Source organism: Brienomyrus brachyistius, chromosome 15 (assembly GCF_023856365.1).
Source record: "Brienomyrus brachyistius isolate T26 chromosome 15, BBRACH_0.4, whole genome shotgun sequence".
In the NCBI taxonomy this organism is placed as follows: domain Eukaryota; kingdom Metazoa; phylum Chordata; class Actinopteri; order Osteoglossiformes; family Mormyridae; genus Brienomyrus; species Brienomyrus brachyistius.
Window position 1 is genome coordinate 8,813,675 of NC_064547.1, and position 24,005 is coordinate 8,837,679.

At 37.1% G+C, this 24,005-nt stretch overlaps 1 protein-coding gene across 4 annotated transcripts in view; it reads right to left on the reverse strand.

Annotated features, from left to right (window-relative positions):
* The window catches only part of LOC125708416 (inactive N-acetylated-alpha-linked acidic dipeptidase-like protein 2), a 210,567-nt gene that overhangs the window by 145,121 nt on the left and 41,441 nt on the right, over positions 1-24,005 (reverse strand). For 2 of the 4 annotated variants that reach the window (XM_048975925.1, XM_048975922.1), the window contains exon 1: positions 13,451-13,636. The exons of 1 other annotated variant lie outside the window; for it this stretch is intronic. In XM_048975925.1, coding sequence (XP_048831882.1) covers positions 13,451-13,484 — 34 coding nt within the window. In that variant the 5' untranslated portion in view covers positions 13,485-13,636. Of the gene's footprint in view, positions 1-13,450; positions 13,637-14,061; positions 14,097-24,005 lie in introns of those variants that run through there. One more of the 4 variants, XM_048975924.1, reaches the window with a different exon arrangement.

The window sequence follows — 24,005 nt, forward strand, 5'->3', positions numbered from 1 at the left end:
TTTCTCATTAAGCAAAATTCACAGAATCACATACAGTAAAAAGTGTTCATCGGTTTTTTTTTTCCCTCCACAGTTCACTGTGACTATGAGCCTTTAAACTGGTCTTTCTAGTTACATTATAGCTGTTCTGAGGCTGTTTTGATCTTAAGAGACCATAAAAATACCCAAATTCAGGAATCAACCCCCTTGGCAACAGAGCCTGAATTAATCTAAAGTCACACTGTGGCACTTTTATGTCCCCTGTGGTACAGAAGAGAAGTGCAAGGACCAGCGACAAAACAAAATCATTCTCTCTACCCATTTCCCCATTAGTATTTGCAGATAAAAAAGGAGTCATTCTCCTGCTGAAGGGTGATATATAATTTAAAAGCAAAAATAGGCACATTACAATTGCACCAAATGGAATGAAAGAATGAGAATAAGATTCTAAGTCACTTGACCTTGAGAATTATGAAAAAAAACATAATACTGCAAAGATCACAGCCCACGTGAACAAAAGATGGTTTTGTTTATCATTTTATGCTTATTGTGTTTTCAGTGGAAGTCTACAGAACCAAGGACAGTTACAAATAATATATTGTGGATACATATTAAGGCAATAAGAGATGTCAGATATCCTGAGTGATTAGCAGCAAGACAGTCGAGGTTCAGTGACAGATTACATTACTGACACCTGCACTGCAGAATTACAAGCATGTAGACAAGCAGAATCAGACTCACAGACACAGAAAAAAAATGATAAATGCCTGAAAAAATGTATTTACTACAATACAGTATAAACACCTGCAAATAAAAACTTACTTAAAAAAAATAGGTATAAAATCAGAAAATGCTGGTATGAAACCTTTGTAGATTAGTTATGAACTTCTTTGACAAAAGCCTGTTTTCCATTTCGAAGCACAAAAGAGGTAAATGATTTTGAGACAAAATCCCATCCTTGTCAAAGTCTGCCAAATGATTTTGTGATTAGCCTCTGTATGCTGTGCTTATTATATATTTTTTTTCATTACGGTACCTTCCAGATACTTTTCAGGTTTCTCATAAACCCCAGATGTTATGAAACACTAATCCAAATTATTCTAAATGCTTCCTAGGAATTATATCATGCTGAAAGGTAAATATGATGCAGGTGACAGAAAAGTACTATATAATTCTGTGTACAACACAGTAAAAGACATAATTATCAATGAATTCCTAATGTTATTGAATTTTTTTATATTTGGGGAGCGCTTTTAAAGAAAACTAAAAACATTATACAGACCACGTTCTCTCACACTCTCACACTAAATATTGAATAAAATGGCACAGAATGTAATTGTCATCTCATAAATAACTTTCTGGGAAGATCCTTCTCAATCACCCTAAGCGCATTGTTCCAATAAAGCATGATAGCATTACAGTTTTGCATTGTCAATGTAAAATATTTTGTCGGTAAACGTAGCCTTGGAGAGCACTTTACATGTCATATAAAATTTCATACCAAGAAGAAATAAATAAAACTCAAGCAATAAATTCATTCACCCAATCAGAATGGAGCAGTGTTCCCTATGGGTTTTCCCTAGATTTACGCAGTGGCAAATTGTCATTTTAGAAACATGGAACAATAAGAACCTGTACAATTTTTAAGATTTTAGAAAGTACATATTAAATGACTGACGTGGCTGAGGATTCAGCTGAACATACACGTGTATACTTTCACGCCACTGTCCGTTTCACACCTCGGGCACCTCAGATGCAGCCTTGAAATGTGGCAGCTATTCCCATCACTGCAACGCTGTCACACACCTGTCTTCCGCAGTCCCAGCTTGACGGTACTTTGAAAAAAGCTTCACCAGTCCTTGAGATGCCTAAAAAGGAGTCACCTAAGCTAGGCAGTAGTAATTACTGCCACAGTTCACCAGAGAGGTCTAATTTCCACACTCTCCAAACTATTTCTGGAGCTGAAGCCATGTATGATTGATGGTTTATAAAACCTTCTTTACAGTTCTGACATTTCTGTGAAACAAGCAGGCCTGAACTTTCCATCTGGTGTACCTGCCTCATAACCCCCCCCCCCCCAACCCCCCCGAAAGTCCTCCACTGTCCTTGAGTGCTGCCACACTGCTTTGATCATGGCTCTTTACAGAAAGGGCAGGAACCCAAAAGATTAATGCCTTCCCAGGGCATATCACAAGCTACACTGCCCCACTTTAATCACTATCAACGGCTTATTGTAAATGCAAAATGTGTGCGGAACTGCTTACAAGCGCGACCGCTGGCAGTGTCACGCTTACACAGATCCCCACAGGACACTCAACACTCCTCGTTCAAAATGAAAAAAAATTCTAAATTCTAAAAAAAAAAAAAAAAAAAAAAAACAAACAAATTTAAGCAGAAGGATCAGCCAACTTACACAATGTGAACATAATTATATAAGACAAAAAGAGCAGAACAGGCAATAAAAAGAAGATTCTATAGAAATATTCATAGTTAAGAATTCCTCATGCTCTTGATAAATCGTCTTCACTGAAATGGTGTTTCTTAGGCTTTAACATAGTTAAAACAATAAAGGAATCCACAGGCTTAATTGATGTGGCTCTGCAAATGCATACATGCACTAATTAAAGTTAAGACAAAGCAGGATTTAACTTGTCCTGAAGCCTCTGCTTGTTTATGCACTTTATGTACGAGTGCAGTCAAGCTTGAATGGCGGCTCCCAGTCTGAGTTAATTAACAAAGCTAAGGATGCATCTACAGTAGGTACATATATGATATTGTCTGATTTGTTTGTTGGCAATAACGCAAGATTCAACAAATGAAATCTTCTTAATTACAAAGGCCCATGTTAAACAATGAAAATAAGTACAACCTAGCAGTTTGCACATCTGCATTCAATACCATTGTTTTAATAATATATATATAATATACTTTGTGTGTGTATGAATGTGTGTGTGTATATAACATTCTGATAAACAAGGCCCCATTGGTTCTACCTGCCAAACAGATGCCACAGTCCATGTGCATTGTCACTTTGCATAAAATACTCCTTCTCTATTTCCTCCAGTACCTGGGGTTTTCAAAGTAATGTCTTTAACCTGATCCCTTCCAGTTCAACACCTGTTCCATTTGGAGACATGCTAACCAGAGTGCAACATCTGCTAACTAACCACACATCAAATTTGGACCATCAGAGGATTTGCAAAGCACTTTTCCAAGAAAATTTCAGCTCTGCTGAGAATCATGGGAGAATATGTCTCTGCCATACAGTGCCTGACAAGGTTGTAAATTCAGGATTAGTGGTATCAGTACGATCAGTATGAGCAGCATAACATATATCATACCATCTAATTACAAGTGGAGAGCTGGAAAGGTCACAGAAGCAGAAACATAAACTGCTTGCAAGGAAACAGATGTGAGGTCCTACTTACTGAATCTTCTCCTAGCTGTACTAAATCAAATGCATTAATGAACACGTGAATACACAGCGTATAAAGTAAAAGAAACTTATGATCCCAGGGGGTAAATTCTTCTATCTGCAACAGGGAGTATATAAACTGCAAACATATAAGTCACAATAAGAAACAAAGTGCAAATACCGAAACGTAAACATATCGTATACAATATAACGATATAATGTATCATGAAAGGAATATTCTATTTGTATTAACAAAATAATAATAACTGATTGGTTATATACTCTTGTATATATATTTAATATGTGCATATATACCACATGGAAACATAACAAGCAAATAAATTTGAACTAAAGTTAGCAACACTGCTACTAAGATGAGCCCTGCTCTTCCTTAAGGCAGTATCTCTTAAAATCAGCTAATGCCTGCATCAGCATTAGTCGTATCCTACTGCCACAGTGCACTTTAATTTTTAGCAGTATAAGTGTCTACATCTCCAGTCCCCCCCCACCCCCACACTACCTTATAGCATTATTGTACCTTCCATGCAGCTGCACTCTACATGTATATTTTATGCAACTTCTTGGATGTTCTACATCTAGGTTCTGTGCTTTGCACATTTTAATACCCAGACAAAAATCCTAATATAGCCAGCATACTTGGTGAATAAAGTGATTCTGAGTTTAAATGATTGAGTTTCTGATTCGTTTAAACCAGGGGTAGGGAACCTGATCCATGGAGAGCCGGTGCGGGTTTTTGGGATGACCTTTCAATCAGCCAATAATAAAGCAGCGATTCTCAACTCCAGTCCTTGGAATCCACTGTTATTGGCTGATTGAGAGGCCGTCCCAAAAACCCACACCAGCTCTCCGTGGATTAGGTTCCCTACCCCTGGTTTAAATGATGTTTAGCAGTATGTGTGAGCAAAAGCAAAAAAAGGCCCAGTAATTCAACATGTGAGTTTTCATGGCAACACAAGGAAATTAAAAGGGGTTCCGAATTGGCGAAAGAGTTTCCTTCAATTGCAGGTGCGTAAATGACAAAAACCGCTAAATATGTCAAGGGGAACCGTATCAAAAATTATGACATGTCAAATATAGAATAACTGCATCAACAAAGAGAGACAGTGGTCAAAGTTTGTTGACAGAGACAGACCAATACATAACAAGACAATTACCAAAATACCGCAAAATTACAAAGAGCTGGCTTAAATGTTACCACAGAAGTGAATCGGCACCTCTGTGACCTAGTCCCTACAAAAACTGTACATCAGGAGCTTCACAAAGACGGGATTTATGGAACAACCTTCATCTGTCTGCATCCAAGGCCAACGCACTGAAATGCAAACCCGATGAACAGAAAATCTAGACTGCTGAGCAATGAAAAACAGTAACGTGGTTTGACGAGTCATCCTTCTCCTTAATTTCAACATCTGGATGGGTTTACATAGGAGTGAGTTAAAGGATACCTTCAACCCACAAGAACGAATATGTAACAGAACAGGCAGACATCACGTGGGAGCCATTAAGTACCAATATTCCTCTCCCATAGCTGTACAACAGGCAAGGAACATGAAGCCGTTTTACGAGCCCATGTGTAGCATATGGTATAAACACTGTTCCCTCATGATTTCCCCATATTCCAAGATGATAGTGTACCCCCAACAAACTACTAAACAAATTCACAAGTGGTTACATAAACACCGCGATGGAGTCAAACGCCTTCCATAGCCTCCCCAGCCACCAAATCGAATCATCATTGAATCTTTATGGGAAGTTCTGGAGCGGAGAGAGTGTTAAATAGATTTATACCTCTTTTATCCCACAAAGAAGTAGAGGCTTCTCTTCTTGAGGAATGGCCCAATATCCCACTACACACAATTCAGGACTGTGTGAAGGGTTGGAGCTGTTTTAAAGGAACTGTATGGCCCTACTCCTTATTAAGTCCTTGACGCCATATTAATATATGATTCTGTTTCCATTATTTTGTCCAACACCCATATCAATGTGCATATAAATGAATGAATGCCTTTATTGTCACTGTAAAGGTACAAGGAAACCGGGAGACTACCCTTGCTGGTGTACTGTAAGAACGAAAAAGTCAGGAAAGATGCAAATGCAGAAAAAAAAGATGAACGAATAGAAAATAGACAGAATATAAACAAAAAACAAAAACTAAAATATAAATGAGCAAATAGAGAATATAAAAGGAGCGTGAAGAATGTAAACAATGTAAATAGAAAAAAAATGATAAAAATAAGTGTTGGAATAAAATAAGTTATGTTATAGGAATCCCACTCTTTGTGATTCAGTTTCTCATGGAATAATACTTCTATGACTTTGTACCTTGCAGGGAGGAAAAGTAATAAAATAGAAGTAGCCGGAATAAAATAAAAGCAGTCGGACGTCTTATTTTCTTTTACAAAGCCAACCACAATATATATACAGTCTCCATGAATTATTATTATGAAACCATAGGGGCCTAAAAGGTTGCCATTCATGTCCTTCTTATAATGGCTAAGTTCAGTTGGGAGCTCGACAATCTGCCTATCAGTGATCTGTCAGAGGGGCACCCCCCCCCCTTTGGAAACTCTGGTGAATAACATGAATAAAATGCACATCAGGTCTATTGTTAAGCCTGGCCAAGCTATAAGACGTACCAAAATGTATTGTATCCACTGGGTTACAAAGTGAAGGATAGTACAATGGGAAATAAAGGCAAAATATAAGTATAAAAGGAATGGTGCTTTGAGACTACATCCATCTATCTTAGAGTATCCAGCCTATTTATGGGGCTCTATTGCCATAGTGGCAGTGCCAAGTGGTGACAAGGAGACTATCTGCAACCCCATAACATGAGGAGATGTTTGCGTTCTGCTTCGGTGAGTATGGACTCTCTGATCTGCATGGCTTAGTGGAGGCCAGTCTGGTGAGCAGGAACACGCGCCTCAGAAATACTGAGGCATGCGAGCATGCATCTGTCTGCCTGCGGCCTCTACGGCTCACAAACCCATCTCTCTCTGTACACTATAGTGCACTATAGTGCATTTGCCGGTCAATCGCGGAGATTGTAAATGTTAATCCTCTTTCTCTCTAAGCAGGGTGTCACGGTCCAGCTGGAATGAAGCAAAATGGCATAAGAGATTTTGGCCCCAAGTAGGGTAGATCCTGTAGTGAATACAGGGATTAGTGATCATTCACTCCTAATAATCGCATCTCGCACCACTGCAAATATGACTGGAATCCGTTCCCACTTGACACAAATACATATATTTAAAAATGCGGTGAACACACAAATAACATAAATATATATGATAAAGAGTTAAAGTACAGTTAAAGTACTACAAAAGGAGGTCCACTATTAGGTCAAATGACCCAGCTCACAGTTATTGCAACGTTAGTCCTTGTCGGGGATCATTTACACTACAAAACACATGTGGTTAAATGCATCCCAAACCACCTCAGCAAGTGGTTTGCGTGATCAGATCACAATGCATCTTAGTGATCATTTATACTTGTATTTAGTGCTGATCAAATTGCCATAGTTGCATTTAGGAACCAAGTGTAAACAGGGCCTCAATGTCAAGGTTTGTTCAACACGAGATGCAGATCAGTGACCGTGGTTTTCATTCAAGAATCATATTGCATTTGGTAACTACCACAAACTTTTTCCTTATCCATAACCCATTTGAACAAATAAATAAGCAAAAGAAATATTTCACTTGTCTGCATTTAAAGAAAGGTACTGAATATGGTATACTGCAAAAACAAATTATACATCGTCACTACATCATAAATTCTCAAAGTATTTGACATATTCGGTTGCAAAGAATATATATATTATATATATACATATATATATAAAACCACAGAATAAAACGTTTTGGTTTATGTAAATGACCACTATATTGATATTCAGAAAGAGAACGTTTAAGTACAGAAAGCAAAATTACGAAGTCTTTACGATTCTCTGCGTGATAGCTGCTGTATTAAAAAGGGTCTTAAAATGCAGTGCTTGATATAACATTTTGGATAGAAAAGCATTTTCAAATAACATTACAGCAGATAATAGCTAATCTTGACAAAAATTCAAAAGAATAAAGAAAGGAAATATGCCCTGCCAAGCTGTTGATATCTAAAGTCAGCGACTGCTATAAAAACATTACATACAGCCATGTCACATATTTATGAAGCACAATCCACAGAATACTAAAGCAGAACAGGCACAGGTGTTTGGGTAAGATAAGTCCCCCTTCTCAGATTTTTAAGGGCTACTTTTCATTTAAAAAAAAAAAGAAAAAAAAACTTTTTTCAGAGTCAGAGTCATACACATTTTTCAGGCAATGCGCCCATTATGTTCGCGGAGTACAAGCCCAGCCATATTTAGAAATATGGGTTTGTCAGTTTCCACTTCTGAGAAATCAGAGGAAGCAGGAGACTAGCAGGCATGTAGAGGCTAAAGACTATGAACCATTCTGTAATGGAACTGCAGAAGCAGGTAAGATTGCATGTTATATAGCTGCAGATCTTATTAACACACTTTGTGAGTTTGTGATTGTGGTATGAACATACATCATAATAATAATAATAATAACAAGGCACGCTCTGGCCGTTACCCTGAGGAGGAGAAGTGGTGGGAAAATGAGATGAATATGAATAACTTAGTTGGTTATCAGATCAACTTATCTGAAGTAGCTCTGATGAAGATGAGGATGACAAGCTGGCTTGGGGGGCCAGCCCGGCAGTCCCAACCCCCCCGAGCTGCTGCCATCCCATCCTGACTGCAAGTTCTCCTGAAGCTACTTAAATTAACAGCTGAAAGACTTGCATTCGGTTAAATCATCTTCCTTTCTGCTACAGCATACAGCAAACACTGCCCCCTCAGATTCAGTGGAAAAAAATAAACGTTTATATTATTTTGAAGTGAACTGTTATTTATCCCATGTACTGTATATGTCCTTAAAAATAAGGTAACACAGCAGTATTGCACATGGAGTCTCTAAAAAACACAACCAGAGTTTTATTTGCTGTTACTTTGACTGGTATTGTAACATAATTAGGTCAGCTGTTTCCATGCAGAGACTCGTGTGTTTCTGAATCCCTTTTAGTGCATTTATATCCATATTTGTTTTAATTTTTTTTTTTCAAGAAAACATGTTAACTCTTGTGTACATGGGACTTCCAAGAAACACCATTACATACTTCAGATCTTTAGTGACCCAGCATATATAGGCTATATTTAAAAGTCAAGCCACAAATAACCACAACTGTCTAGTCTTTTATTGAATATGTCTTCTCCAAGCATCATGAACAGTTTCTGAACAAATGTAACTTTTTACATCTCAAGCACTGGTCCTCAGGCAAGCCATAAGCTGCTGTTTTCACATGGAACATGCTAAAACCTAATTCTTTTATTTCTAAGGAGAAAAAGATCATTTGAAAAAATTAACATAGAAATGTCAGACTTTCAAACAAGTTTGAGCCAATTTCTAATCAAAATAAAGTACAAAAAAATAACACTGTATAATTTTTCATAAAGGCTGCTAGGCAAAATATGCCTTCCGGTTTGTTTACTTGTATAGAAACCACCCACCACTCAAAAGTGTACAGTAATCACAATCCATTGTCATTCTTTATGCACAAAACAAGCTAAATTGGCTGAATTGGGCAAACATCGCAAAAAAGTACCACTATATGTAATGTCCCATTCACACCTTGCACTTCAGTGACAAAGAGTGGGACTGGTGGTAATAAAAGTGTACAAAAAATTACAGGTCAATATAGACAAACAGAGGTTTTTATTTTATGTCAATGATATTCTAAATAATTCAGCACGAGGGAGACAAAATAATGTGGGGGGGGGGGGAACCCTGTTTGTTAGAGCATTGTTTACAAATGCAGCACCTAAAAAGCACTTTTTACCACAATGCGATATTTTTTGGCAAATAAATTAAGCTATATTGTCATAAATTTGGTAGTAAATTCACACTGAACCATGTGACCTGAGAAGAGCTGTAAACTGATATTTATCAGATGTATTAACATGGTAGCAGTGCAGCTATAAGTAATCATGAAGCCACTGGTAACCAGAACAACTTAATATGTAACGTTACATCAACTGACAAACTCATTTGTGAAATGAGAACGTTGGCCACGACAGCTGCTAATTCAGCTACCGTCGGTCATATCTATTAAATATTATAAACATTAACAACTAACTCTAAAATAACATTTAGTATATTGTCGACATCTAATGTATTAACAGATTTAAAAAAAAAACATTTATTTTATTAACACACCGCCCAAAGTGCTTGGTAAGAAATGGAAATGAACGCGATTCAGTGTCCAACGTTTGGAACTATTCCCCATGACCCAGAAGATTGCCGGAAATTCCTCAGCCTTTTTTCCAAGAGGGTCTAGCTGCAGATGCCTGTAGAGTGGAGCTCCACCTGAAATACGTCACCTCCACTAGAAACACTTGATCTTTATGGAGGTAAAGTGGAGCTCTGGTTAGGGTTAAAGTGAAGGTTAGGGTTTATTCGCTGTATCTCAGAGTTGAGATCACGTGTTTCCTGTGGAGGTGACGTATTTCTGGTGGAGCTCCACTCTACAAGCACCTGCAGTTGGACCCTTCTTTTTTCTACCGCTCTGCTACACATAATGCAGCGTAAGCACACTGTGCGACAGTAATAATCCTTCGTGTGAAACACGCTGATCACTGATCAGTACATAGTCCCGTGGATTAAATGAAGCAAAAACATTGCATCGAGGATTGTTTTGTAATCGAGTTCTTCTGGTTACTGGATGAATCGTTTCAGCCCTAATACAGTGATGTGAATTGTGTCAGTCTCTTGTGCACTAACCCCAAAACCTGATTAAGTTAGAGCAAAAATAATGATGATCTTACAGAAATGCAAAAACATATCGGTAAATTCAATAGTCAAATTACATTTGATGACAAGCAAGGGCCACATGTGCTACTTTCACTCATATCACAAATCTCTGGGAAATATCTAAAGAGGACAGTTACTTAATTGGAAGTAACAGGTGTTAAGTAATAGTAGGCCTATCAAATAATACAAATAATATTAAAACCCAGAATAGCATCTTCCATTTCTCCATAGGAAAATCCTTTAGTTAATGTTAAACTTAAAATTACTATTGTAAAATATGGAAGATTTTTCTGACATAGTGCCAAAGATGAGGAGGCAATAATATGCTATAAGAAGAAGAGAATGATTGCTATAACACATGCAAACCTGTTGTGCTTTTCGACATTCACCTTTATGCGTAACAAGCTTCGAAATGACAGTAATGAAAGCAGCAAACAGATGCATGCCGGGTCGTTTCCCACATTTAACGCTAGACGTCTGTATATAGTTTGAGCTTCGGAGACCCAGCAGGTCATTCGTAGATTATACTTCAAGCGCGGTTGTACCTCAGAGACCTCATATTGCTTTTGCCTGAGGCAGTCCCAGCTGCTGCAACTGGCAAATCAGGTAAGAAGCAGTGATATGCATTCTACCATGCGATGCATACAGAAGCAGCTCATCTGCTTCAGCATGTACAGCAATATTACAGCATGTGCAACAAAAGCATTCATCCCCAGCTATAATACATAATACATAATAGTATCAGAAAAACGCTCAGCGTCCGCTGAAGACATATGGAAGGTAAACTCATATGTTGAAATCATTCTTTATAACTATAAATACTGAATTGTGAAAAACAAGGTAGCACCCATCTTTTTCCAAGATCTGATGTTTTATGTATGTAATCAAAAAAGTTTACACCAGTATGAAGAGCCAATATTTATATTCCCCCCGCAGACTAAACAAGAGTACGTTGCTAAAACTCCACACATTATTCATAATAAAGCAGCTATTGAGCTACAGGCAAAGTTCATCGTTGTAAATAACTACGATAGCTCTATATCAGTTATTTACCCTAAATGCAACGTCATATCATTTACAAACAAAACTAAATATCTAATCACCTGCATTCCAGTATATGCTTGCACAAGTGTAAAAATGCAAGACAAGCAGCATTCTTATAATCCTGAATCTATACAGAACGTTAAATAAATATAAATCAGCATTAGCTACTTCATGTTCAAATTATGCCTGGAACAGTCTCAAATTATCTCACAAAAGTAGCAAGACATGACAATTGAATAGCGAATGAAACGTTTGATTTAAAGCACAGGGATGGTAAAATAACTCAAACTAATGACACAGCTTTTAAGGGCATATACAAGACAAGATCTACTGTGATTGTTACGGTATTAGAATTTAATAATGAGGTACATTAAAACAGGGGGGGAGGCTAGGGATCTGTGACGGCAATCGGAAGGTTGCCGGCTTGAATCCCCTGAATTCCAGCTGTAATCCTGCTCTGTTGAGCCCTTGAGCACAGCCCTTAACCCTGACTTTAGCATAACTAGAATCATGATTAATTTCATTTTCTTTTCTCTATTCTCACAAGTGTTTCAAGGTGTACTGTCTGAAATGACAGACTGCCTGGTAAAGGATAATAATCAATCCATGCAAACTTTTATAGCCGAAAAGAGGATTTAAAAGGAATTTGGAAATGCAACTCTGCTGAATATCTCTGTGATGGACTAGACTAGGTGTCTTGCTTATTCATGGAAATTCTTTAATGTTGCCTTTATCTATTCATACACAATAACATTATGACATTGTTAGAACACATAACAGGACACATCCAGCAGCATTTTAGAAAACAGGAAAGAATTCCTGTGCTCGGTTATCCAAAATAATCATTATGATTGAATTTCAAATAAAAATGATTGAGTATGCTTTTTATGTTTTATTTAACATAGTGGAAAAAAATTAACTAAATATGCTTGATATTTATAAATGGCTTTTGAAATTCATATCAGTGAAACTCTTCAATATGGCACTGCAATATTTCTGTGATTAAAGATAACTGACAGAATTGGCTTTTTCTACACCTAGCAGAGAAGCACTACCTTATTCAGATCATACATTCCTTTTTTTTTGCTCTCTTTCATACTCCCACCTGCTAACACACACAGATGCACATACAACTAGATGAAAAATGAAACAGTCCAATTTTCCCCCCTTGGCATAGGTACAGTACCAGCTGGGTCATTTTTGCCATAGGTGGAAACCAATCAAATGAGCAACGCTGACCTCCTGGACAGAAAGGGGAAGGAATAGAAATGTGTTCTGTCAATCAAAGTAGTATATACAAGGTGACCTTTGTCCTAAAACTAACTAACTAACTAAAGGTGACTCATAGCCCTTTCAGTGCTGATGACATTAAGGTAGATGAATGACTGCACTACTGCTCCAGTAACTCAAATGTGTAAAGAACAGCAAACCTCAGACACACCCGCATAGCAATGTGTTCATATACAACAATCATTTTCTTTTATAAATTGTTTCATGATTTTGTTTCCATGATTCGTGATTTCTGAAAAGTTTCATTTCACCGTGGCTGAATTACCAAAACCGCTTACAGTCACTGGGTATCTCTAACAACTGCTGTGTTATTTGACCTCTGTAACGAAATATTTAGTTTCGGTGTTACCAAAACAGGTGCATCGGGCAAGCAGGGATTTCTAGTAATTTTATATTGAGGAATAAACTGGAACCACGTATTCAACAGAAAAAAACAATGAATAAAAAATAACCTAAAAAGGTAAAAGAGCCCTACTTTCATAATTCACTACATTATTATATTTTGAATAGTATTCCACGACATAACAAAGAAACAGGAACCTTCCCGTCTTGTTGGGACGAGCACCTGTCATGTTTATCCTTGGAATGCACATGACCTTAGCGCACAAAGACGGCACGAAAGACACAAGAGTGCTTCGCTCACTTCTTCTCTTTCTGATGTAATGAATATCATTAATGGAAAAAAAACACTCTTTCAGAAAGTTCAGGTGCTTTGCAACACAAATAGGTAAAGAAGTAGCAGGTTACACAGAAGCAAACTTCTACCATTCAAAAACTATTAGATTTATTACAGGAGGGAAAAGGAGCAAAGAGTGTTAATGTAAACTATTACCTTGAAGTTCTGTATTTGTATTGAATCCCTGCATTTCTCCCACACTTAATATTTTCCGTGGAGACCACTGACAACAGTCAGCAGTATAATGAGTCCCTTAGCATTACTTTCTTCTCTCTTCACACAGCACAGCAACTTCCTTAGGTACTGTATACACTTAGAATATGTGGCTTCCTGGATCACCTGAACTTATCAGACCAGTTCTGCAATTTATTTACATCACTTCCTGTTTGGCTGAGTACCTGATTGACATGCCCTGCTGAAACTAAACAAAACCAAGAAGGAAGTCTTCCGTACCGGGGGGCTTTCTTGTTTCAAGTAAAAACTCATTATGCATTACCCATCACCTTCTGCTCTACATTACATAAAAGAAATAAAAAACAATCAGAGAAACACAAGCAACAAAAATAGTTTCACAGGTGGGAAAACACGCATTCTCAAATTATTCTCAAAAGATCAAAATGATTAAACAACACTAGTTATTTATTGCTTATGGTCTAATGTAAAATAATACAGCGACAATTAGTTAGTCAAAGTGTTCAATAAATCAAAGCATGCTTCAAATTAGTTTAAATCATTTAAATATGTGTTCCAAATAATGTCATGCTTACCCCAAAATATTGGATATATGCAGACTTATGTATCCATCATTGATACATATGCAGTAGCCTTCATCACACCCACATAAAAATGAAAAATAAAATATAACAATGATTAAAATTGTATCTAAAACCTAGAGATTTCCCTTACAAGTGAGTAAATGAAGCTACATATTCAGGTGCAAAATTTTACTATCCATGCAGATTGTGTATAAAAATATATTTCATCTTAAAGACAACATTCTGATAATTTGCTGTTAACATGATATTATATTCCCGAATTCACGTTACATTACCATATAGACGCCAGTAATGAACTATTCTGCAGTCTTCGAAAACCAGTAAACAGGCTGCAACACGCCCTGAACATTTAATGCATGACGCCTTCTAACAAACCTCCCACACTCTAGGAACTGCATTAGATCCTTTCAGAAGAGATAATTAACTGCAAGTTCTATAATGTTGATATACAGTATATCAAACAGTGTAGCCCCAAATCCTTGTAGGTCTGCATCTTTTCATGACTTGTAACCCTACCAATGAGATGGCTTGTCCTACCTTAAACTTTGTCTTTTATTCAAATTGCAGCTTAATATCTTCATCTTTCAATGACATTTCTTGAAACTGCCCTTAATTTACGTTTTACGTTACGAGGACCAGAACTTGTGATCAGTGATAAAATACCAAAATAATTTACTGATGTAATGCATGTGTAGTCCAGTCATACATTACAGTCTTAGCTAACTTGTCTAAACAAGATGATACACAAAATGTTGAATGGTAGCAGGCTTCAGTGGTATCTAATTTTACATATGATCCAGACATTACATACAATATTTCAACGGTATTTTAAGAAGCTACTATTCCGGTATATTGAAATCTTGACAATAAAATTCGCCGAGCGGTTGTGCTGAAAGGAACAGTTTTGGGTCATAAAAGTAAAGTCAACAATAGAGTGCTAATTGTGTGTACTAGTATTAAGGTATTGTACATTGTGAATACAGGAGAAGTATAAACTCCAAACAAAGAAAAGTGTAGTATATACTGTCCTTAATCCACCAAATTGTAATGTATAATATAGTGTTGGGTAATTTTATCTAACCATTCATTTTCTGTACCCTCCTGTCTATCTCAGGGTCTCTGAGGTCCTATACCAGTAGCTATGGGCCCAAGGCAGGGAACAATCCAGGATGACGTGCCAACCCATGGCAGGGCACACTCATGCACCATTCACTCACACATGCACACCTACGGGCAATTTGGTAACTCCAATTCACCTTAGCGTGTTTTCAGAACGTGGGGATACATGGAGCCGTGGTGGAGATTCGACCGCTGGTCCCAGAGGTGTGAGGCGACAGCACTAACTACTGTGTCACCACACCACCTCAGGGCTAATTTTAAATCACTTAAAAAAAAAAAACTGTTTTTGATAGTCAATTTGGCGAATGTAGTAACTATTTTTATATCACTATATTTTCCAAATGGACTATGAAAAATGTTATTTTCCACAGCATGCATACATACATTCGGTGAATTATATGCTTACATGGCATCCATCTGTACTCTATGCAGAAATTTAATTGAAATAGATCTTATAACTTCATTAGTCATGCCAAAATCTGATGCAGCAAACTCAGGCTGCCCACGGAAGAGCTACTTTTACAAAAAAAAAAAAAAAATAGAAAAATAATTCTCTGATGAGCTACTTAATCATGGTGGTATATTTTGAAGCCAAGTGAAAGTTTGGGCACCCCTGCCGTAAACCATGGGTTACAAGTATAATACGCAGAATACTGCACCACTGGATGGTGCTGTCTGGATGGGTCACAGTGTATTTACATAATTACACCCTCGGTAATTATATAATCGCAAGGTGCTCAAACCCTGTCCTGGGGCACCACTACGTGTGCTGGTATTCATTCCAGCTGAGCTGTCTGCCAAGTCCATGATTGAGAAACTCTAATATTTATTATATATATAGCACATGTTCCCTAGGGAAAGTGATCCTCTGCTTACCCAAGGACCTCTATGCTTATTGAAATATGCCACATTTCCACCAGTCACGACTCTGATCAGCTGGCTGGCATGAGATTTTCTATTCGAGGCAAGTCCACGCACGCATTTACATTCATGCAACAGTTTTATTAATTTGCAAATAGTCTGTAGGGTTTGCAAACTACCCTAGTGGTTTTGATGAAGCTGATTTTAGTTTAATAATGAAATTACATACATTTGTCATAAGATTTCTTGTGAGAAAGCATGAGTGTCACGCCAGATGCATGAGAGTTGGCTGACCTGAATTTGTAGTGTGATTTGCAGCTTTTACAAACCCCTGGCCTGCTCAGTTCATTACGCAGGTCATCCTCTTCCCATATGACTGTCATGTGTATAGCAAGATGGCTGTTTACCTTGCCGTGATCATTACTTGCATGAAGTGTCCTGTACGGAGCATCAGCCAAAGCTGAGCAGTGCTAAATCTGACATTGTGTTCCTGCTGTGAGATACAACTTTACCTCCCTGTCTGTTGACTTCTCCATAACTGCTGACACTATCATTACCACCCCTTCCCAATCTGTCAGTCTTGTTGCTGTCTTTACTTTTCCCTGTCATTTTTCCAACACTATCAATATTTCCAGTATAACCTGCTTGAGGCACAACTTCCTTCACAACGGGTACAAAATGAAAACGTCCCATTCCAGTAGCTCAGCACAGCCGATACTGTCCTCGAAACACTCTCCAGAGCCTACATCTGACCGGCAAACACCATGGTGCTTAAAGATGCAAAGGTACCTTGGAGATTATCAGTTAAAGTCCTTTGACTGACATTGCTGCAAAAATTTGCATTAATGAAGTTTTTTTTTTTAAATAAATGATGATTTAAAATAAATTTTTAATTTAATAGTCTGGTGCATAATTTCATAAAAAGCATAGCCATTCAGTTATGGAGGTTAATAATAAGAATAATAATGACAATACTTGCTGTTGTTGTTGTCGTCATTATTATTATTATTATTATTAGTCCACTGTATACTGTTAGAAAGGCTATGACCTTGAATAGGTAAACAATGAAAATAGATACTGTTTCCTTAGAATCTCATTAAAATCTAATAACAGAGTTGTTCAGCACTGATTGCTTTTGATTTCCTTGTGATACATGAAAAACCAAGCTGTACCAAAAAATGCGATGTTCCTGAAAAAGGCACTGATATCTATTGCAAGTGATAGAAAATCGTGGAAATGCCATATGATGCCTTGTAAGTCTGTCTCATTAAGAATATGAAGAAAGCAATTTAAAGTAGCATTAGCTCTTACCTGGTTTGATCTGGTTTGATTTAAGCAGGGGTCAGTTAAAACAAAGAACAAAAAGATTTTTACTATTAACTAAACAAACAACCTACTACGCAAATACTTTTGCAAAAGTGGGTGAATTTTCGACATGTAAAATCTCCCATGACAAAAATTTCCAGACAATTAAAAATGATATTACATATGCCGTATTTCCTGAAACAGCACCTGGGGACTTTATTTACCTAAGTCACAGAAGCAGCAGGTCTTTATTTGAGCAGGCCTCTATTTGAGGCAGGCCTTCATTACTAATTCCCTCTGGTACTGTATTATGCCGTTAATACAAATTCTATGCATAAATGAATAAAACACCACCCGTCTCTGTTTGAACCCTGTAAAAAATACCAGGTACATTTATTGATAATATTAGTATGTATTCGTATAACAGTAGATTACATTAATCCAAGGCCGCTGCAGTTTTAGAAGCTGGCTAACAGCACCAGTAATTGCTTTCTAAAAGTAAGTGAACTTTTCATCAATTCCATGTAAATCACGCATTTGTGTGTACTATGGCCAGTCATGTAACAGAGTTTACCGTAAATCTGCCCAGATTTCACCACATAAAAACAAAACACTTCACGGGTAACTACAAAAATAACATTAATGGAATCTTTTTTTTTTTACAGCTCAGTCAAATTTCTAACAAACAGATTTAGCTGCAAGCAAAATCTGAACTGAAAAACTAGAATACCTGAATATAAACATCGCAGCTTATCTAGCTTGATAAATGAAACGAAGTCATTCATTTAAAACAATAAAACAATTGATGAATGCTAGTTGTTTATCAGATACAATAAGAATGTTTCTGTATTTATTAGCAGACATTTCACCAAACGCTCAAACTGACTGACTGCCTGCTCTGGAGCATTCGTAAATATGCAAACTTTTTCAGAGTATGTTTTACTTCTGTTATTCCTGCATCAATCCCAAAATCTTCGTATTAATGTGCATACAAATGTTCCTCATCCATTTTGTTCAAGAGGTGCCTTGGACAGTTGTCTATGTCTTCTATAAAATGGATTGGCCCTGTGTATCTTCTTAATTTGTGTTGGGGGTGAATCTATGGGAGGGCATGGGATTGAGAATTGGGCCCGCCCAATCAGAATAAAATAAAAGTAAAAAAATTTTAATAATACATTTCTTTAAAAAAAATCACTATTTGCAATCAATTTAAATGATTTTGTCCTGGGAATTATTATAATTATGTATAAATATTAAGGGGTGGCATGGTGGTGCAGTGGTTAGCACTGTCTCCTCATACTTCTGGGACCCGGGTTCGAGTTGCTGCCAGGGTTCCCCGTGTGCAGGGTTTGCATGTTCTCCCCGTGTGCAGGGTTTGCATGTTCTCCCCGTGTCATCATGGGGTTTCCTTTGTTACACCCCCCCCCCCCCCCCACAGTGCAAAAAAAAAAACATGCATGTCATCTGATGTTGTATAAACACATTTAAATTCTAGCCCTTAGAAATAAGATGACCCCAGTTTTTTAGATGCATTTTTTCTATATTCACACTAGTACATACATGTGTATAGGAAAACAACAGGTGTATAGTAATATGTGTACAGTTGGAACGGTTTGACAATATACAGTGTACCGTTACACAGTTAAGTAAACTAAGATAAATATATTGTTACTTGGAAAACTTGTTTATAGTGTTACAGTGTTACTTGGTTTCCCTGAAGTAGTCATATGACTGCATTGGACATACCCTCATAATGCATTATAATGCATCCATAAAGTACTGGCTATAAATATTTATAAAAAGGCATAGAACGTTATAGCCAAGTTCATTATGCATTGAGCATAATGAATGCTGTCATATATAATGCACTATAAATACCTTCATAATGCCTTATACTGACCATTATAATGCATTATGAAGGTATTTATAGTGCATTATACGTAACAGCTTCATAGAGTATTCATAATGCATAATAAACATGGCTATAATGTGTTAGGCCTTTTTATAAATAGTTATAACTGTGTTTATATTACTTTATGAACAATAACAGTTATGCTATTTATTTTCACCACAATAGGACAACTCCATATCAGCCTTCTGAGTGCAATGCTAATATGCAGTGATATATATGCAGGTATTCATTTTTGAGGAAAAGGAAGACTGATTTTCAAACCCCAAAGTAAAGAGTTAAAAATGCATGTTTACTATACTTGAAAAGTATAGTGGGGTCATCATTTTCTATAAATAATAATCAGTGACAGTGAATGAAACAGCTACTTAAAAGATGATGTCATGAAGTAATAGGTATAGCATAATGAGATGCGAATGTGCACTTCATGGTAACAACCTCGTTAAAATTTCAGCACATAGTAGGCAAAGCTAAACCAAGAAGCTTCAGCAATTGTGGGAAAGGTTTTGTTCACATCCCTAGTAGAAATCCTGAAGGGACTTTGAAAGAAGATGATAGGGGGTCTCCCGTTACTGCCGACAGCCTCCAAGTGACAAGGTCCTGGCGCTGATACACTGGCTGCTTCTCAGAACCGAGATCTGACGGATAAGGATGTCATCTGCCCTCCTTCTACAAATACCCCAACACAATATGCATTCACTGAAACACAGCAATGCTACCTAAGAGCCTGTAGCTGAACTTCATTTGCAACACTTTTACCGAAGTGAAAGGAGGCAAAGAATTGAACATATTCAGTCAGAGTGGGCATTATAAAGGTCCTGCAAGGAAAAACAGAATTATTACTGTTATATTTTATGTTTACCAAATAGTTCCTATATTTAAACCGTTCTCTCAAAATTACACTGTACCACAATATGACTCAATACTTCACTGCAGGCTTGTAGTCTCAAGAGTTGGGGGTCAAAATCTACCTCTGCTCTGTGGTTGTGGAGATTGCAGGGTCATCCTTGTGTTATGGAGGTTTCTTCCATAACACAAGTTAGACTAGTACATGCAGTTAGACTAATTACGATACATAAGTATCACAACACATGGAGTGTTGATGGACTGGCACCCCATGCAGGTTTCTCCTTTGCTTTGTGGCCTACAGTATACGTCCTAGCATCTGCTACAGACTCTCCCATAACGCTGACCAAAATAAGCGGTTGGCTAATAAAAGAGATTCACATGAAGTGCACTTGACTCAGGATAAACATAAACCAGACAAGATAAAGTAGTACAAACGCTTTGACTTTAGGGGGTGTATTTTTTAGCAGGGAGTTCATGGGATACAGCCACTATTAGGTCGAACACGCACACATACGAACGTACGTATACACAACGGATTACGGTATGCGAGGGCAACATGGCTACAGACGGTCTACGAAAAGCAAGTGTAAGCAAATTTAAAAAGGTAGCTTTGATTTTTTTTCACGTTAATTTGTGAAATATTTTTAGATTTTTAGAATCCAATACTGCACAATGTGTGGCTCCATAAAAAAGCTTGATTCTTTTAGATTTTATAACTGATGTACCAAAATTGAACTGAAGCATGAGGCCAAAACCGAGGTTTGTACCAAACTGTGAATTTTGTTTACCATTACACCCCTATCGTAATGACTAGGTTGATGGCATAAAATCAAGATATAGACAGCTCGGATAACTACACCGGTAGTTCGTCTCCTACTTGAAGCAAGCAATTAATAACATACACTAAAGATTTCCAATAGATCCATTTGTCAATGACATAAACCTGACAGAATCTACCCTGTATTAGTAAAGGAGTATCAATCATTGAACTTCTGTTATATGTCATCATTCTCTGTATGGCGGAAAGCAAAAAAATTATTTTGATATCATAAAGCAGCATTCGGTATTTCTGACATTTGAGGCTACATGTTTTCCAACAATAGAGAATGCATTTCCACAAAAAAGTTCATTGAAATGTACATAAAGGTTGTACAAGGTTATGAAAAATGATCCGCATCGTTCTGAAGTCCCACCTATGAACAGGATACCTGGCATCCCATGGCATTATCACAAAAGCCGATCAATCTACAGACACTCACTAGCAAAAAAAAGAAGGTTGACTGTGATGTGTGACTGCTGATGCATGATGCAATCACTGGGCATTCATGAGACGTGGAAGATGGTGAGAAACACGCATCAGCTCCAAACGGACATTCATACATCAAACTTCACAGCTTCTGTCAATCTTAGTCTTTCTAGCCTGAAAATTTATGTGTTTTTCAAATACTGCCAATATGTTACTGTACCTTGCCCTACCCTATGGGTAAGTACAAAGGCTGCAAGAGTGGCAGCATGGTCCAGTATGTTCATTTCTGGTACTTAATAGCTTTTACATAGGATATTACTGTATTGCACATCTCCTCCTGAAACAGAGTATATAAATTAGATTATACAATAAATAAAATCAGTATGATCAGCCACAAAAAATTGAGACAAATACCCAGGTACAGCCCAAGGGCAACAAATGGTATCAAAAGGCTAACGATTTGGTTAACACGAAACAGACCTAGAAGACAAAGCCTCAGCCATCCCTCTGTGTGCTGTGCGAACATTAAAAGATTAATTCACTAACCAAAAAAACACATTGTAAAATCAGTGTTTAAAGGGTATGACTTGTATTTATAGTTAAGTTACCTCTTGAGGGTAGTGCCTGTCGAAGATAACGAGGTGCCCTAAGCAAGCTTTCTTTATGTCACCTAATGGGTTGACCAGGACTGCTAGAGGTCAACAAGTAGTAGAGTTATTTCTCCGTAAATATTTTCTCTTATTTTCCTCCACTGAAATTTAGCTTTTCATTAATTAACTACCTCTTTGTCTGTGCTTGTTTGTTTATTTACTACTACAGTATAATACTAACCATTGTTATGTCAAGCTACGCAGTGCGTCTTGTTAACTGCCTGTTATGCACTTTGAGATGACTATGTAGGGAAGAGCACTTAATGAAAATAACTGGAACTGCATTACAGCCGCATTACATCATTAAGTTATTTGCAGGCGAGAACAACTGTCTAGCTGCTAAACAATGGATAAACAAAGGCACATAAAACCCAAGTCATGCATAATCATTCAAAACTTATGAAAAATTCAATAATCAAGAGAACATTCTTATAGAGTAAACAGGTCATGTTGAACTGAGGCTCAGATGTTATGAAGACAGGCCCACCTCTCCATCACCAAGGAAACAAATAAAATCATATTTACTGTATTAATGATAAAATTCTGACACCTTAGCAAATCACTAAAATCACTCAGTATAACATTGAAATTGGTGAACCAATTACACATTAGCATTGATAAAATGGAATCATGCATCAGAAACAAACATTAACCCTGATGAACATAAATCAAAGAAGTAGAAAAACACGTTTACTCTGAATGAGTGTTTTGATAAATATACTGAATTTAGACAATTTACAAAAAAATGCTGTGTGGAAGAATCAAAATAGGTGAAAGGGCACTGGCACGAAATTTAGAAACAAACACAAAAGGTTCAGAGTTTTTCTGGGCTGTGTCAGACAGTCTCTTATGAGTGGAAACAGGTGCTAAAAACTTTGGAACACTTGTCTCTGCATGAATAAGCAACAGACCTTTGGTGACAAACTGGGATGCTTGTCTTCTGTTCTGTTCCAGACTAACAAAAAGCCATTATGGCACATTTCTGATAATAACTGATGGTGAGAACAAAAAAAACGCCACTTTCAAAGGCTAACAAAGTAAAAAAAAAAAAAAAAAAAAAAAAAAACTTCAAGTAGAAACGCATCCAGAGACACAGATACACAGTCACACATGTTATGTCCTATAAATCAAACATTAAATTACATCTAAGAATTAGAATAATACCCACCCAAAACAAGTAGCTAAAATCCACCGCTTTCGACAAACGGTGCTTGGCTGTCAGAATAAATTAGGTTTAAGATAAAGGCCTGAAGCTGATCCCACCACATGTAAAGCATGATCATGGGGAGTGGAACTTCCATTGTCATAGGAGAAAATGTAATATAGTCCCCCCCCCCACGTGCAGACAATACGTTCCAAGACCCAGCACCTAAAATGATTTTCGCTTGTAATAACGGACCCCTTATATAGTATATGAATATTTCCAATTGAATATTTCCATTTCTTGAATATAAATAGGTTAAATGAGCACTCTAATAACAATAAAATCAAATAAAGATCCTCAAAATGTAACTACTATAACAATACAATGTTAACGCGCAAACTAAAATGTACTATTTCTCCCTTTTTTCGGTGTTTTTAAACTGCAAATCGCTGAGTGCGTAAATTTGAAGCCATGTAATTTGATTCTGCATGAAAGGGGTGACTACTGTAGACCGTACCCCCTGTTTTTAATCAAAACAAAATCATATGTAGCTTATTTCTGGGAATAGATAGATACTTACACCATAAGGTATTCTTTAATACAACCCTCAGAATTTCCTTTCTCCCATTGGTATTCTGAACAATAGGGAACTCTCTGAAGACATAAGGGTCAACAGAAGCTATGGGGGAAAACAATGGATCACAAAGGATAAATATTAACTCTAGTGTCGATTCCAACATTAAGGCATCCGAAACAAGCTTCAGGGACTCACTAAATGTCCAAAATAATCTTTTAAAAGCATATATATATATTATAACAATTTGAAAAAGATCTGTTCTGGGGCCAATCCAT